General features: G+C 35.6%; 1 protein-coding gene across 1 annotated transcript in view; it reads right to left on the reverse strand.

Moving 5' to 3' along the window:
• LOC116463107 (androglobin) overlaps positions 1–17,746 on the reverse strand; it is a 183,641-nt gene that overhangs the window by 130,261 nt on the left and 35,634 nt on the right. Inside the window, exons 5-7 of the mRNA XM_032146070.2 lie at positions 15,168–15,377; positions 7,860–7,999; positions 5,301–5,387 (exon numbers count right to left, since the gene is read on the reverse strand). Coding sequence (XP_032001961.1) covers positions 5,301–5,387; positions 7,860–7,999; positions 15,168–15,377 — 437 coding nt within the window. The remainder of the gene's footprint in view (positions 1–5,300; positions 5,388–7,859; positions 8,000–15,167; positions 15,378–17,746) is intronic.

Consider the following 17,746-nt stretch of genomic DNA (forward strand, 5'->3'; position numbering starts at 1 on the left):
ATTAATTTCCAAACAATGTTTTTTTTTTCCTTGAACTTCGTAAGAAATTACTGACAGAAAAATCAACTTGCTATTTAATGAATAATTTCAATTGTTAACTCAAATTTTTAGTTAAAAGAAACAGCATTATATATTAGACATTCAAAAAGCTTTCATTGCATGCCTACTGTGTGCTGGGCTTTGCTGATACAAAGCAACCAAAATCACGGTGTTATCTCAGAGATCACTCGCCCTGGCAGGGAAGCTAATCACGTTAACAACCAGGAGAGGGAAAGAACATGTCCTTGAGCATCTATTAAGTGGCAGACACTTCTGCATGCATGATCACTTACGCAGAAAGTCCTTAACTTACTAGGCTTCTCTGTGGAATGTGACAGTGTTGTTTCTTGCTTTTAACTCTTCCCTGAGGCTTCCATAACATCCCTCTTTCCTGGTTTTCTTTCTGTTTTGATAGAAATTACTTGCAGACTCCTTTGAACACTCCCTTTCTTCTGCTCACTGTTAACAATTTAATTCTTTTCCCACAGCTCTCCTCTTGGTGTTCCTGCCATTTTACATAGTATTTCCTCATATTTTGAGTTTATCCATAAATGTGTGTAACCTCTAAATGATTAGTTCCAGCTCAAACCTCTCTCCTGATATCCAGACTCACACATACAACCATCTAATAGGTATTTGCCCCAAAGAAATAAAAAAAGATAAGTAAACAAAAACGTCCTGCATCACCTTCTACTTAGTACTCAAAGCAGAAAATTGACAATGACCAAGATCTCTCTTTAAAATCCCCTTCAAATAAAACACAGTGTCAGTTGGATCCTACCTTTCCTCAGTGCAGTGGATCACCTTTTCTCTATTCTCATCACCACTTCCTTGGCAAAAACCCTCAGAAGACCCCCCCAAGAATACTGCACAAGCCAGTCTCGCTGTTCCACTCCTGCCATTTGCTGTCCTAAGGCTCTGAGCAATCTTTCAAAATCATGAGTCTGATACAGTCATCCTCCTGTCTGTAATCCCTTAGTGACATCTGATCATTTTAAGGAGGTTGTAAAAGTGTCTTAGCATGACATAAAAGGCCTCTCTATCTATCTAGATCCTATTTACCTTTCCATTCCCACATCCTATTCCTCCTCTAGAATTCCATAGCATATAATCCAGAACCACGTGTTTTTCTGGGATGCACCCTACTTTCTTCTATTTCCTTGATATATTTTCTTCTGTGAGTTGGATTCCTCGCCTCAATCAGCTTCATTCATTTCAACTAATCCTTTGAGATAAATTCAAGTATTACCTTCTGCAGGAATTAAACTATAGGTTTCTGTTCTGAGTTCCCAAAGAATCTTTTACACTCTCCTAGTATTCTAGTATAGCCTTTAAAATTTTTTTAAAAATTCTCATTTTACACAATTCATTGAGCACATACTGTATCCCAGTCATTCTGTGTTACTGTTCTAAATGCAGAAGGCGCTACATTGAGCAAAACAAAAGAGGGTCCCTGTTCTTGTGGACAATTTTACATCCAATGGATGGATACAACAGAGAGAGAGAGAGAGAGAATAACAACAGTGATAACTTCCATGATGAAAATGAAATAAGGGAAGCTGAGATGTGGCATAACTTGGGGAAGGAATAACTTAGATTGGATGCTCAACTAGGTCTGTCTAAGGAGTTGATGGTTAAGCCTGGTGAGACCCAAAAGTTGTGACATACCCAGCTAAGTGAATAATCTGATGAAAAGTCATTCCAGGCAGAAAAAAAAATAAGAGTAACCCATGTAAGGACTGTGAGATAGAATGAGTTTCATATATTTCAGAAACAGAAAGAAGACTTGGGTGACCAGTAAATGGTTGCCAAGACATTGATGTGTTCAGTGATGAGGTCAAAGACTGTGTGAATCAGACAGTGGAGATCTCTGAGGATCATGGTCAAGACTGTAAAACGTCATTCAAGTGTAACAGTTAAACGCTGAAAGGTTTTAAGCAAGGAGAACGATATGATCTGATTTATACTTTAGAAAATTATTCTGATTGCCAACTTAACTAGAGGAGGGTAAAATAGACTCTAGGAGACCAGTTATAAGTCTATTACATGTGACCAGTGGTTGAACTAGGATGGTAATAATGGAGATGTAGAGAAACAAATAGCTTCAGAGTAAGTAGAGAATGTACTATTGACTGAGCTTAGTGAGAGATTTTATGTGAGAGGCAAGGAAAATGAGAATGAAGGATGACTTCTAGTTTTTTTCTTTAGCTTAAATAAATAGGTGGATGGTAGTGAAATTCACTGAGATGATGCATTCTAGGGAAGGTGCAATTTAGGAGGTTGAGAATCAAGAGTTCCTTTCGGGATATTCTGAGTTTAAGATACACTTTTGACATCCACATAACTATGTAACTTAGGCAGTTGTAGATAAATACAGTCTAGAGTTCGGGCAATGGTGACCAGGCATAAACTCGAAAATCATTGTCAAACAGTTTGTTATTTAAAGTTACAGGACAGGAGCCCTGCTACATACCATCACTTAGTAGCTGTACCGTGGTTGAGGAACTGTCCAAGAAGGCTGAGAAAGAGCAGAAAATAAGGAGAAAAACCCAGAGAGTGTGTTGCTGTGGAAACCAAGGGGAGCAAGCGTTGCAAAAGGAAATAACTTGTTTAAGAGGGTCACATACTGGGATGCAAGTAAATGAGGCAGGAGAGGTGACCACTGGACTTGACAATGTTAAGGTCTTTGTTGACCTTAAGAAGAGCCGTTTCACTGGTGTGGTGGAGAGAGAAGGTCAAAGAGTCAGATGAGAAGAAACGGGGAGTTGAGGAAATGAAGACAGTGTGTACAAACCACTCATTTATTAAGATTTTTTTTTCTGAGGAAAACAAGAGAAATGAACTTGTGGCTGGAAAATAATAATTGGTTTCCCTGTGCATCTCTGATCTGCGCGACTCCCTGAACTGCCTCCTATTCATCCCTGGATCCCCATTACCCAGTAGAGTGGCCTTTAGCACATTTTATTTTTTTTTTCATTTGATCACATGACAGCTCTGGAATATAGGTTATACAGTCTTAACTGACATTTAAGAGGTTGTTAAGTTGTATGGCATCACACAACCAGCAAATAATTGAGTCAGGATAGGAACAGACCTTTCTGAATCCAAAATCTAGGTTGTATTTCCCATCTACCATATAAAATATACTACACTATGAAAAAGGTCTATTCAAACACCACGGAATGAGACCATATAACTTCTTGGACCATTAGGCTTAAAGACGGTGGCAGAGTGCTATGTTCACAGACAGACCATGCATCAGAGACACGTGCCAACAAGAGTCCTTTGAAGTGATTGGATTTCTAATTCCCACTCAGACATGTCACTGACTCTGCTTCTGTTATTACATGGAAAATTAGAAGATGTTCTGTTTTGATTTTCCGAGGTAAAATTTTATGAATTTTCTAGTTGTGAATTATTCTGATCTCTTGTTTCTTTACCATCCTCTGGTAGAATTCTGATGATTTCCTGTCTCTGGTATCTCTACTGACTACTGCACAGAGAAAATTGCACAGGAAAAACTGTAAGCATTCCATTAACACTAAGTATAAAAATTTAGAGAGCTCCATACTTTTAAAATCTCATTTTCTCTCTACTTCTCTCACTAACATTGTACACATTATGTCAGGAAGTCATTTAGATAATAGGAAAAAGTTTTCCAAAAGAAGATATAAAAGAGTGCTATCTTGGCCTTTCCTAAGATAAAAACAAGATCAGCTCCTACCCTCCAGTTTTTTTTTCCCTGAAAATACTTTTATTTGAACAAAGCAACACCTAGTTTATTCTGCTGAAAATATGGTGGAGATGGCAGAATCCAAGTTACTAGGGCCTGTGTTCAACCTCCTAGAATCTATGTTGACCCTGGGGAATTGCAGCTTTCTATTACCAATCAAAGATCAGAGATGGTCCAGGTTGATAACTGTACTGTGGATTTAATCATCTTGTAAAAGTCAGTATCTGAATTAATGGTATATTCAAATCTATTGTTATAATTCTTTTCTATGCACCTTATCTTTATTTGTTTCCAAATGTCAATGGTAAAATGATAAAACAGTGCATCTATATTCCTTATGTATTAAATAAAACGATCGTGAAATTATAAGTCAGCACTAAGTTGAACAATGTCTCTATTCTATGCTTTACCTAATAGCTATTTTTGGACATAAAGAAGCAATTTCTATATATCTAGAGTCATATGAAAGAAAGACTGTGGGTTTTGGACCAGCAAGACTTACATGTTCCTAGTTTGGGGGAATTCAACCTCTGAGAGCTTTAGTTTACTCATTTGAAATGATGTACACCTAGTTGATGGGGTCATATGGATGATTAAATGAGACTATCCTTTCAGGACTGTGATTTTTAAATGAGAAGTAATATACTAAAATACTTGATGCAAAATAGCTGTCTTCTTATGACTATTTCCATACAGATGTGGCCAATTAAAAGTTGCTTTTATGTTTCTATATTGAAGTAAGTATGATAGGTTTATAAGTGTAAAGGGAAGTTTGCAAATGTTTTACCATAATAAATAATTGTTTTAAAATTTGTACATCAGATATTTAAAGATTAAATTCATAGTATATATATAAGTGTGGGAGACCTGCACATGCTACCCCAAAATATGAAGGACTGCTGAGCTACAGGCAATTATGAAGCAGATACACAGAAACTCTTGTTTTCCCTCTATTTGCCTAAAAGCAAGACATAGATTTACAAAAACCAGGAGGTATTCTCCCCCTCACTCCCTTGTGCCAGAGAGAACAGATGTTAACCACTGAAGACAGCTTTGGACCCTTACTGGCCTGAAAATTGTACCAGAGGAATGTACATGAACAAGCTTTCGTAACTAGCCTTTATCTATCATTTATTTGCCTTCCCACAAGTTGCCACCTGTAGAAGCTCAAGGTCATTTTCTTTTGTCTTGTCACTTCTGTAAAAATTGACTGTTCTTTATTGTAGATTTCCCATGGAAATCTACGTGGTAATAAACTTCTGTGTGTTTTTCTCTTGTTAATGTGTCTTCTGTTACAGGAGTCAGTTCCAACAAAGAACCTATGGGGGTCATTCTTCTCCTACATAAGGAAATAGAATTTACCCTGAAATTCCCAAGGAACTTAATATAATACTATAAATCGATATTTTCCCCCAAATTTTGCAAAACATGACCTTTCTTGAAATTTTGTTAAAGGCTAGGAATATTTTAAAGAAATCTTGGGAAGAAAGAAAAAAATAGATTTGAGCAATTTAATAGTCAAACGTACTGAAGAGAAATGACTTCTGGAAACCACCCTGTGAGCGCATGAATAACCGTGAACTCCCCCAGCTCTCTCCTGTCTGCTACATGGATGCTAAAAAAGAAAATGCATAATGTTATGGGTAGCAAAATTTGAAAACACATAAAGATATATAAGAACTAGGAATCATTAATAAACAGCAATATATTCTGATTATTCATTACAGACTATATTAAAAAGTACTATACCAGAAGCCAAATTATTTGTTAAAACACTGAAGTAGGATTTATAATATAATTAATTTCATTTGTATTTGCAAGGCATATTTATATGCTTTATTTTTTAAGATCTAAAAGTAATATTAATTCTATATACATAAAATATATTCACATTATATATTATGAAATATATAATTAGTGTATAATCCATTTTTGTATACTTCTTTTAAAAACAGAACAGTCTCTTTCATCATTCTGATTTCAGTAATTATTTTAAGATGTCTTTGAAGCTGTGTGTTAGATCAGTCTCATCTATGGCAAGTCAAGATGGGCATCAGAAATCCTTAGATAACTGTGGAGAAACCAGAAACATCTGTTCTGTCCTGTACAGAAGAGTGGATCTGTCAGCTTAGCATAAAGTAAAATGAGGATATGATTAACCAAGTATCACTATTCTCATTTAGATCTCTTATTTTTTTTCCCTGAGGTTATTAGTCTATTTACATTTACACACAAAAATGCCATATCTCCCTTCTGCCCGGGAGTCACGGCTTCAGCTGACTATCCATCAATGGTGGTGTTAATGGCATTACCAACACATGTGTGCTTTTCTTCAGAAAGATATCTTACTATCTTAGTCACATATGCCATTATTTTAAAATGTGCACTGTTTTGTTGTTTATGGATTACAAATTCCTATATGTCTACCTATTTCAAAGATAATAAGTGTCTATTGGGATAGATCCCAGACTAGTCTAAACTCCTCATTGGATAAATTTATGAAGTGACTTTGCAAATCAAATAATGCTCTTTTCTTTGCATATCTCACATTGACATTGAAATTACTATGTGTTAATTTGGAAAATGTAATAAGCTAAACCTCATATAAAAGCAATCACTATGTACTGTAAAAATCTGAAAAAAATCATGGAAAAATATAAATTGTACCATGTAGGGCAACTTTCCACTAGAATTCCCAAGAAATGTATTACACTTAGCTTGTTGCTTTATTTACTAATTGGATTTTTTTAAAACAATAACAATAACCCTAATACTTACGTTGCTATAAAGTTCTACTGAACTATAGCTTGAAGAAAGATAAAATACCACTCCAATTATCCAGGTCATGTATTCAATGCCTCACTGCGCTAGCAGCTCTGATTTTCAGAACTTCAAGTTATGTCTGAGAACTAGAAACATTCAGAACATTTTTTTTCCCCAAATAAATGAACATACCATCAGTATGAATACTTAGTGCTATTCAGCTACCTACAAAGATCTGGGCTGAGTTTTTGTAAAAATCATTGCAATTAAGTGCTAAAAGCTGGGTGAAACTAATTCCCAAAGGAAAACTGAGGGCTGGTAAGAAAAAAACAGGAATGAAGAGGATGGCAGTAGGAATGGTTGTTTTTGTTTTGCAGCCTTGGGAGAGAAAAATGAAGCTGTGCCTAAAGAAAATCCACACGAGGCAGACCTGACTTCTGACTAACACTGCAATGTTTATAGAAGGGGAGGGGGCTGAGCTGTGAGCAAATCTCTAACATGTACTGTTCAAGCATGTGGGTGTGTTCTGTTAAATATTGAGAATCTTTGACAAACTGCAGGAGGTGGATGTGTATAAAATCCCAGCCTGTTCAATGTATGTGAGCATCTTCCAGTGAGCAATGAGGCAAAATTGCCATGCATTTCCAACCCAATCATCAAAGCTTTTTTGCACTCTTAGGGCCAGAATGGCATGACTCCTTTTCTCTGGAAGTGCAAGCTGAGAGAATAGAACATAGCAGATGTGTCTCATATATGTTGGTACACAAGTGAGGCAGGAATGTAAGAAACCAATTTTGTAAGAATACTGAAGAAAATATGAGTAATTTTCATCATGAGTGTATCGAAAGTGACCAATGTTACCAAAATCATGAAGCGCACATTGACATCTTTCAGAAAAGTTCAGGTTTTTCAAGATTAATAAATTATTGCTGCATATACAGAACCTAAAACTTTAACTAGATTTCAGGATATATTATTTAGTATTTAGATGAACCAATATTTTTCTCCCACAAAACAATTTTTTTCTCCTATTAAACAAAACATCATTTTCCATGATCAACTTTCCATTCATAGTAAGACAGCATTGAACATAGAATAATTCTTGCATATTTTTTTCTTGGAGGAATTTTGCATTATTGTTAACCTAATAAAACAAATCCGTGGCTTTGGCATATTTGATTTTATACTAGAGCATTTACATTGTTTAGGGAAAAAAGCTCTCTTTTAACTAATTTGTAAAAAATAAATTATGCAATACGAATGTATACTTAATGTTTTTGTTTGCTTTTTTTATTCATGCGAGTGATAATGTGTCATTACATACTCGATATTTGCCAGCTTGATAATAGCTTTAGACAAAAGCATTGGCCACAGTTCAAATTCATAAGTTGTAGCTGGAAGCAATAGATTGTTATCTTCATCAAAAGGCAAAAAATCATCAATTGTTATCTTTCTCCAGCAACCCTAAAAATAAGATGAAAGAAATGTAATACCATCAATGGCTTACAGATTTTCTCTCGTAAATGATTGCACATGGCTGACGTTACTATTTACTGTTTTCCAGTTTTATTTTAGCATCTTACACTGAAAGACTGAGATACTGAATTTCAATACTACTCTGGCTGAATATTTTAGCTTATTGCTTTATTTAGCATAATCACAGCACACCCATGTCTATATCAATATTGTCTTTATTTATGAGGTCTTGTGAACAAAGTCTTGGGAGTCCCTTACTGCATAATGCAGTAAATTGAGGTGTTTCAAGTGGGAGAACCAAAACATTATACAACCATGGATAAGCTTGGACATAATCAAATAACTTAATATAGTCAAAATACAAATTCTCCAAATATAACTTTAGTAACTATTGCTTATCTTGATATATCCTCACTGATCTTACACTTCCAATTCTCATATTATTCCTCCTCCTAATTAATTTCTTGATCAACAAGAAACCACAGAGAAATAAGCCAGATGAAAAAGGATAAATACTGTATGGTTACTGAACATGTATATCTATATTAAACATATCTATCCTGAACATATAAAAAATACATTTTTGTGCATGTGTGTATACATACAGAATGTTTCTCCCCAAAATTCATGTGTTGAAATCCTAATGCCCAAAGTGATAGAATTAGGTAAAAAGGAGGGTAAAGCCCTCATGAATGGGATTTGTGCCCTTTTAAGAAGTTGAAGAAACCAAAGTTTTCCTCTTCCACCATATAAGTTTATGGCAAGAAAATGGCCAGCCATTTATGAACCAGGGAGCAGGGCTTTGCCAGACACCAAATCTACAGTGCCTTGATCTCGCACTTCCCAGCCTCCAGAAATATAAAAAATAAATTTTTTTGTTTATAAGTCACCAGTCTATGGTATTCTGGTATAGTAGCCTTAGTTGTTACAAGACTAATATTATTAAGATTATATATACATATATATATCCTTAATATTATTATATATAAAATTATATATATTTATATAATTACATATATTTATATAATTATATATTTATTATATTTTATAATATAATCACATACTTATATAATTATATAAACATATGACCTTAATAATAAGATTATTATGATCCATATTAAGATTATATATAATTATCAAGATATATATTATTAAGATTAAGATATATATTATATATATTATAACATATATATTTATGTGTAATATATAACATTATTAAGTTATACATATATTATATATAAGAAGATTGTGGAATGAAGTCTTATTATCTGGGTAGCAAACAAAAGTGGCAGACCAGAATAGTACATCAGAGGCTTTATAAACTAAGTTGGCATTTGAGACACAGCTGATAAATGTGAGCCAGGATGTGCCTTCTGAATCTAAACACGTTGACTACTTGCTAAAATATAAAACTGATTAGCAATCAGAGTTGTAAAACATAACACTACAAATATTCAGGAAACTGTATAAAATTACCTATCATACCAAAACCCAGAAAAGTCTCGATTTCAATGGGAAAATATAATCAACAGACCACAAAACCAAAATGACAAAGAAATTAGAATTATTAAATAAGAAATCTACAGCAATTCTCATAAAAATGTTCCAACAAGCAATTATGAACACTCTTGAAACAAATTCAAAAATAGAAACTCTCAGCAAAGAAATGGAAAATATAAAGGCATAAAACTAGAAATTTTAATCTTAAAATTAAACTAAAAAGCAACTCTCAGTTGATGAGATCAATAGCAGAATGCAGATAGCATAGAAAATAGTAAACTGGACATTAGATCAATAGAAATTATGAGTAACAGGAAAATATAGTATCAACAATCATGTAAGGCTCAGGGACCTATGTGGATAATGCAAAAAGATATAATATTCATGTCATTGTTGTCACTGAAAAAAAGAAAAAAAAGAGAGTGGGGCTAAAAATACAGTTGAAGGAATAATGGCTGAAAACTCTCCCAAATTGTCATAGGACATAAACCTACAAATTCAAGGAACTCAGACTAAACCATATAGGATAAACTCAAAGAATTCTACAGCCAGACAGATCAAATTCCAACTTCTTAAAAGTTAAGACAAAAGAAAAAAAGCTTGAAAGCCAGCAGCAAGAAAAGAACCGTTAGAGGGGAAGGACAGATTGCTCACCAGGAGCCAGAGAGGCCAGAATAATAATTCTGGCTGGCCTGCAGGATAATTCTGGAAGGCTGGAAAATTAATAGCGCACTAAATATCAAATGCTGGAAGAAAATTGCTGCTAACCCAGGATCATATCACTAGGGAAAATATTCTTTAGGAATAAGAGTAAAATAAACACATTCTCAGACAAAGGAAAGATAATTTGTCATCATCAGACTGACTCAAAAGGAATGGCGAAAGAAAATTTTTCAGAAATAAAAAGAAAGGAGAATGAAAGGAAAAATGGAACATCAAGAATGAGAAAGCAAAAGGAAAAATTTTACATGCCAGTTAAAATATTTACTTAAAATTAAAAAATAAAAAATGAACATATGACTAAATGTGGTACTCTTCAAGTTTTTTATATTGTGTTTGAATTTAAAAGCAAAATTTATGATGAGGTTTTCAATATATGCACAGGAAATGTTTAAGAAAACTATATCAGTGGTTGGGTGTGGTGGCTCACACCCGTAATCCCAACACTTTGGGAGGCTGAGACAGGAAGATCACTTGAGGTCAGGAGTTCAAGACCAGCCTGCACAACATAGTGAGACCTTGTCTCTACAAAAGATAAAATTAGTCAGGCGTGATGATGGCGTGCCTGTAGTGCTAGCTAGTTGCAAGGCTGAGGCAGGAGGATCACTGGAGCCCAGGAGTGGAGGCTGCAGTGAGCTGTAATTGTGCCACTACACTCCAGCCTGAGCGACAGAGTCAGACCCTATCTCCAAAAAAAAAAAAGAAAAGGAAAAAAAGAAAAGAAAGCTATATTGTAAGAGGAGGAATATAAAGGAGACTAATTGGTGGTAAAGTATTTATATTCCAATTTAAGTGATAAAATGCTGATACTAGTTGACTGTGATAAGCTATGCAAGTATATTTTAATTCATAGAGTGAAGTGATTTGCTTGAAAGCACTATAGGTCAATCAAAATGGAATTCTAAGGAATGCCCAAGAAACATACAGGAGTAAAGGAAAGGGGATTAAGAATGCAATAAGTACGAAGTAACACACACAAAATAAGAAAGGTAACAAAGAATAAACAAAGAATAAAATCACAGACTTCAATTCCAATTACATCAAATATAAATGTTCTATACAGTAAAATTAAAATACAAGACTAACTTGAATATACTTATCAAAAATTAAGAATTTGCAACTATTTTGATGGAATGATTCCATATGGTAGAAATCCCAGAAAAAGAAGTCCATACAAATGGGCAAAGACTATATACATAAAGATGAAATTTTACAGCATTGTTTGTTTTGGTAAAACACTGATCCTAACCTAAATGTTTACCAATATCAAATTAGCAATATATATTATATTGACATATCTCACACAATGGAATACAAAGTAGATCAATATATATTAGCATAGAAAATGCCTATGTGTAGGGAAAAGAATAGTTTACAGAATAATACATTTCTATGACCCTATTGTTATAAATTATGTACAATAGTTTTATGTATGTTTATAAGAATAGAAGAAAGCTTAGGAGGATATACATAAATCATTTGCTGTGATTAAATATGGTAAAATTACAGGGAACTTTCACTGCATACTTTGAACATTTTAACAGTATTTGAATTTCCTTTTTTAAAAGCATGTATAATATTACAAATAATGAAATAAAGCATTTCCATTTTTGAACAAAGTAATTGAATGATAGAAAAATAATTTTGTCATAGTTTATATCTTGCAAACATTGTTCCTCAAATTTAATGAACAAAAATGTCACTGGATGAGAGAGTTTACTTATAATGCAGGATTGCAGGCTCTACCCTGGAAATTCAAACTCATGAGGTCTGGAGTGGGGCACGGGAAGTAGATGTTTAAGAAGTACAACAGCTAGTTTGATGTTGGGGGGTTTCTGTACCCCAAAGTTAGGAAACTCTGAATTCTAGAATAACATTGTGGTTAAGCAGTATAAGGCTCAATCAGAAATAAAGCAAATGCATTTTTATATAAACATATTGATGGCAACTGGGAAAAATTATTGGTCCTAATGTGTGTGTTTTCTCTGTTTATCAGAGGCAAATGAAAGCACAGAGACACTCAGAGAAAAGCTGCCATCAGCAATAAATATTTCAAGCGGAGAGCAACGGCTAACCTGCTTCTTTCGGAGACCCAAAGGAATTCTGCCATTGGAAGGCACTTGACGAGATGATATGTGTCCCAGCATTAGTATCGTCATTCCCAGGTGAAAGACTGGAGAGAGCTGCTCTGTGTCATAACCCCGTTCTTAATGCTGCTCAATAAATTTCTATCTGGCTGAGGTCAAAGAACCTTGATGCAATTTACTTAGAATCCAAACTGGAAATAATAAAAATACTTTCATACAAAAAATGATAACCTGGTGGAAAATCAGAATTTTAAATGTCATGCCGAGAGGCTCTGAGAGTTTGGTTTGCCTCAAAGAAGTGATAAAGGTAAATGCTTTACAGGACAAAGTGAATGAGGGAGAAGAATATTTGTGATAAGGCAGAGAAGAAAAATCAATTTCCAATAAGAAAAAGGTAAGAAAGCTTTAAGAAACTAAAGAAGAAAAACAGTGAGAAGAAGACTCATCATGTCTCACCAGATGGGAAACGGGAAAGAAAATAAATATAGGCTATAAGATGAATCTGTAGTGTATTGTACTGAATCAAGAAGTAGAAGTAATAATGCATATTTTATAAACATGTTTCCCAAATACTTGCAGAGAGAAGCAAATGACAGACATGTACAAATGCTGAACTAGAATTGGAAGAGAAAAAAATCAAAATCAAATTGAGTGTGTCTGGAAAGGGAAGAAAGGAAAGAAAGGAAAAACCAGCCACATAGGATTTTCATGTAAGAAAGAATTGACTCTAACTTCTTACTAATGTTAATATGTACACAGATATTGACTCAGCCCTATCAGCTGGGGATCAGGTAGAAAGAAATAAAAGTTTCTGCCCCAAGCCTAGAGATAACAGATTCTACTAATCAGAAAACCAGGCAGCTGCCTCTCTATCACATGCCTACCAAAATAATTCGTAGGGAACAGGTATGTCAGTGCTCACAGCATCCTCTATAGGCATTCCTCTGATGAGACCACTGAGGAAACAGAGGGAGCCAGTGGAGCTGAGGTCCAGTCTCTACCACATCGTTCCTTAAAGGGCTAAATTATCTAGAGATGGGCTAAATGACTGGACCAGACTGAGATTTCCAAAGTGGGCTCAATACATTTTTAAAGAAATTTCTGAACCAAGTGGAGTTGAGCTTGTGAATAATCAGTATGATTAAGGAGAAATAAGTCACATTTTCTTTGTAAAATGGAAAGTGATGTTAATGAATGTTAACTCCTGTGCAGGAGGAAATTCACAAACCAAGGAGGGATGTCAGGAAGCAGAAAGAAAGAATGAGAAATAAGTCAACAGGGTTGGTTCAATGTTTTAAAATACTTCATAGTTTTGGCCTTCCTCTCACCTCAAGTTTAGACAAATGTGGGACAGGAACCCAGGCATTTTACCTCCTCACTTTTCCTCTGCGTACCTTCTTTCTATACTCCCTCAACACTATCCACTAGATTTTTCACCTTTTTAATACCACACACTTCTGCATGCTCGCTCCTCTGCACAGATTTAAAACTCTAAAGTCTAGTCTAGAAAATAGTCCTCTTGATTGGTAAATAAATAAGATAAAGTAACTTAGAAAGTTATTTTCTCTTCTAACAAAATTTCAAGGCCAATTGTCTTGCTGTGAATGTTTAAAAACCAAAAATCCAATTTTGGATATTAGAAGCTATATTACCTTTTTCCCTTTTCCCTTCCCATTGTAATTATCCTAATAATTTCTTATTATTGGCCCTTCAACATTCCCCATCCCAGGAAGATAGATGGCTCAGGCCTATGAAAGAAGAAGTTACATTTTCATAAATATATAATGGAATTATCAACTTTTAATACTTTCCCATTCCTTTAAATGTTCAAGGAGAACATTCTTTTCCAGTGACAAGGGCCAAGAAAAACCCAAAGGAGTTTGATATGATCTAGCACTGCTAATTTAGTGTGAGTCTGCTTTGCCATATTTTTAATGTGTTTTGGATCCTCTGTTTGTACTTCCTGCTATTCTACTTGCTTTCCTTTTAGGCAGAGGTAACATCTTCCTGTCTCAGAGTAAGATTTATTCACATGAAAACAAATCTCAAGTTCAGGACAAAGAACTGATGGGATCAAGCCCCTCAGCTACAGCAAAAGCCAGAAGAGGACTGGACCATGGGCTAGCACTGCCTCCTGCCCATGATCCTGACACCACATCAGAGAAGAAAGAGGAAGGCAGAAGCCCGGTGCATCCACCTGCCTGCCCCACTCACCTCAGCATCAGAGTGCAGGGGCAGCGGCAGGACCAGCATCTACAAGGAGTGGCCGTACCTCAGTGGTCTAGGCAGAACCCATTTAAAGTGCCCATGGGACTGGCATCACAGGAGAAGCAACTATGTTTCTCATTAATCACAAATTACATATGCAGGACAGTTTCTCTTTGTAGCTACACAATTGATAGCCTATAAAAACTGCATTATCTTGTACTAGCCTAAGTAATGGTGTGCAAGGCAACCTTCCTTTCTTCCTTCCTTCTCTCTCTTTTTGTTTCTTTCTTTTGTTTTTTTGGAGTTTCACTCTTGTTGCCCAGGCTGGAGTGCAATGGTGTGAACTTAACTCACTCAACCTCTGCCTGCCGGGTTCAAGCAATTCTCCCACCTCAGCCTCCAGAGTAGGTGGGATTACAGGCACCCACCACCATACCGGGCTAATTTTTTGTCTTTTTAGTAGCGACAGCGTTTCACCATGTTGCCCAGGCTGGTCGCGAACTCCTGACCTCAGGTGATCCACCCGCCTTGGCCTTTGCCTCGCAAAGTGCTGCGATTACAGGCATGAGCCATCATGCCAGGCCAAGTATATTTCAATATGAAAGACTCATGAATTTTTATGCACATGAAAATGAACTTACCATCCAGTAAAGTTTCACAACATACTTTCCATAGCTATTGAACAAAGGCATATGACCCTTCACAGCCTTGCACAGAGAGTATATGTGTTCCCAGGGCTTCCAGGGGAGAAGAGGAGGTTCCCCTGAAGTCCCCTTAAAATAATTGCTCAAAATTCCTCCATTGAAGATCTTCCACACTGCGTAGATTTCACTGATAATCCATCTCATCAGCTAGAGATAAAAAACATTAGTGTTAATTGGTTATTTTTCAGTTGTAGGTACTGTAATTTAGGGAGAAATACAGTAAAAAAATCCACTTCCAAGAATGATATTAAATTATACATGTAATGTATTCCATACTTTCATTTCTCATCTACAGAATAAAATTATAGGTCTTACTTTTGTTTTCGGAAAATACAGTCACAATACAAACTAAAATGTCTCATACTAAACATACTCAGCTAAGAAAGCTGTCTGCTGAATTAAACTGGGTGATTTGGCATCGACTTCTATTTGACACTGACATTTATATCAGTGGTGTGTGTGTGTGTGAGAGAGAGAGAAAGCTTCTGATAATTGTGACAAATGAGTGAGCTACTCCTTTGTAAATGATAGATATTTCAGAAGGATATTATCTCTTGTATGTCAAAAGGACAAATTAGAGAAGGAATGAGATGTGAAAGAATTAAAATGGGGTAGACACATAAATATACTGTAAAGCCCATATTTCATGGGTTGATCTGTAGCTGTTGAAATGCTCTAAGTAAAATGTCCCCTTGCAGTGTTTTTAACAGGCAGCAAGGCCCAGTGGGTCGATGGACTTAAGAGTGGAAACAGAGACCAGGATTTGAATCTGCTTTCAGATCTTCACAGCCTTCTGCTGTTGGGAAAGTTGCTTCCACCTCTCTAAGTTGCAGTTCCTCATCTGTAGAACGTAGATAATAGTAGCTATTTTTCAGCATTTTTTTTGTGAGGACTAGAAACAGTATGTAAGAAATCTCTAGGTCACATTGGGTGTTCAATAAAGCCATTGTTACCTCAGTAGTATCTGATTTTCTGAAACATTCATCTCATGTTTAACTGCCTGGTTTATGAGGAAATTAAATATTTAATATTGACCTTGTAAGATTTATGTTTCTCTTAATTTGAGTTATTTAGGAAATTTTTAATGTTTGGTAAAGTAGAAAAAGACAAAGCAGATATCCTCCTGTATATCTGGAAAATTTATTGTAGAATATTTTATACTTGCCTTCCCTTGAAAAATGAAAAGCTAAAGTCTAAGTGGGATTAGGATTCATAAAATACGTGTATTTTATGCTATAAAATAAAAAGATTTAGAGATAATTTTATACTAATATGTATAACTGGTTGAAGAAATACAAATATTTTGATTTTAATATTGATCAAGATATTGAAGATAAGAAAAAGTATTTTAATCAATATTGACTACGCCCCACTCCTCTGAGTCTTAGGAGAAAATAATTTTTAAAAGTTCTTGTTTCTGATTTAATTAACTTAGAGGAGTGGAACAGGCCTGCTTGTGATGGATAAAACCCAACCCAACATGGGGTGGGGAGGTGGGGAGTAGGAGGTGGGGAGATGAGTACCCACAGGAAGTAGGACAGTTGTGCTGAAAACCTTGCTGGTTTGGAAGAGGTATTGCAATCCAAGTACACCCCAATTTCCCTTGCACTATCACATCATACATCATCACTGTACCCTCCTCTTGACGTGGCATAGGGCAAGATGGGCAGCTGCTTCATGTCCATTGCTGGTCATGTGGATCCCAAGGGGAAAAGCCCAGAGGGAGAGAATACAGCTACTTTGAGACCAGGAGCAGGAGAACAGAGGCTCAGTAAACTCAGTTAAAGAGACTTCATTTCCCTTTTGAATGTTGGTGTGTAAAATACTGTTACCTTAAGTGAAATAAGCCAAACAAAGACAAATAACTGCATGATTTCACATATATGTGGAATCTAAAAATACAAAAGTCTGAGAAACAGATAGAGAAATAGTGGTTACCAGGGTCTGGAAGGAGGGGGATATGGGGAGATGTTGGTAAGGGGTACAAAGTTTTACTTCTGAAAGATAAGTTATGGAGATCTACTTGCAACAATGCAGCTGTAGTTAACAATCTTGTATTGTATACCTGAAATTTGCTCAGAGAATAGATTTTCAGTGTTCTTAACACACATATATACACACACACAATAATACACAATAGTAACTGACACACAATAATAACTGAGTTGATGATTATGTTGATTAGCTTAATTGTGATGAATATTTAACAATGTATATCAAATCATCAAGTTGTATACCTTAAATATATACAATTTTTGGCCAGGAACAGGGGCTGATGCTTGTAATCCCAGCACTTTCGGAGGCCGTGTGGGAAGATTGCTTGAGCCCAGGAGTTCAAGACCAGCCTGGGCAATGTGGTGCGATCTCATTTCTACCAAAAAATTTAAAATTAGCTGGGGGTGATGGCACATCCCTGTAGTCCCAGCTACCAGGAATCTGAGGTGGGAGGATTATTTTTAGCCCGGGAGGTTGAGACTGCACTGAGCTGTGTTCACACCACTGCACTCTAGCCTGAG

The sequence above is a fragment of the Hylobates moloch genome, unplaced genomic scaffold, assembly GCF_009828535.3.
Source record: "Hylobates moloch isolate HMO894 unplaced genomic scaffold, HMol_V3 SCAFFOLD_27, whole genome shotgun sequence".
Taxonomy (NCBI): Eukaryota; Metazoa; Chordata; class Mammalia; order Primates; family Hylobatidae; genus Hylobates; species Hylobates moloch.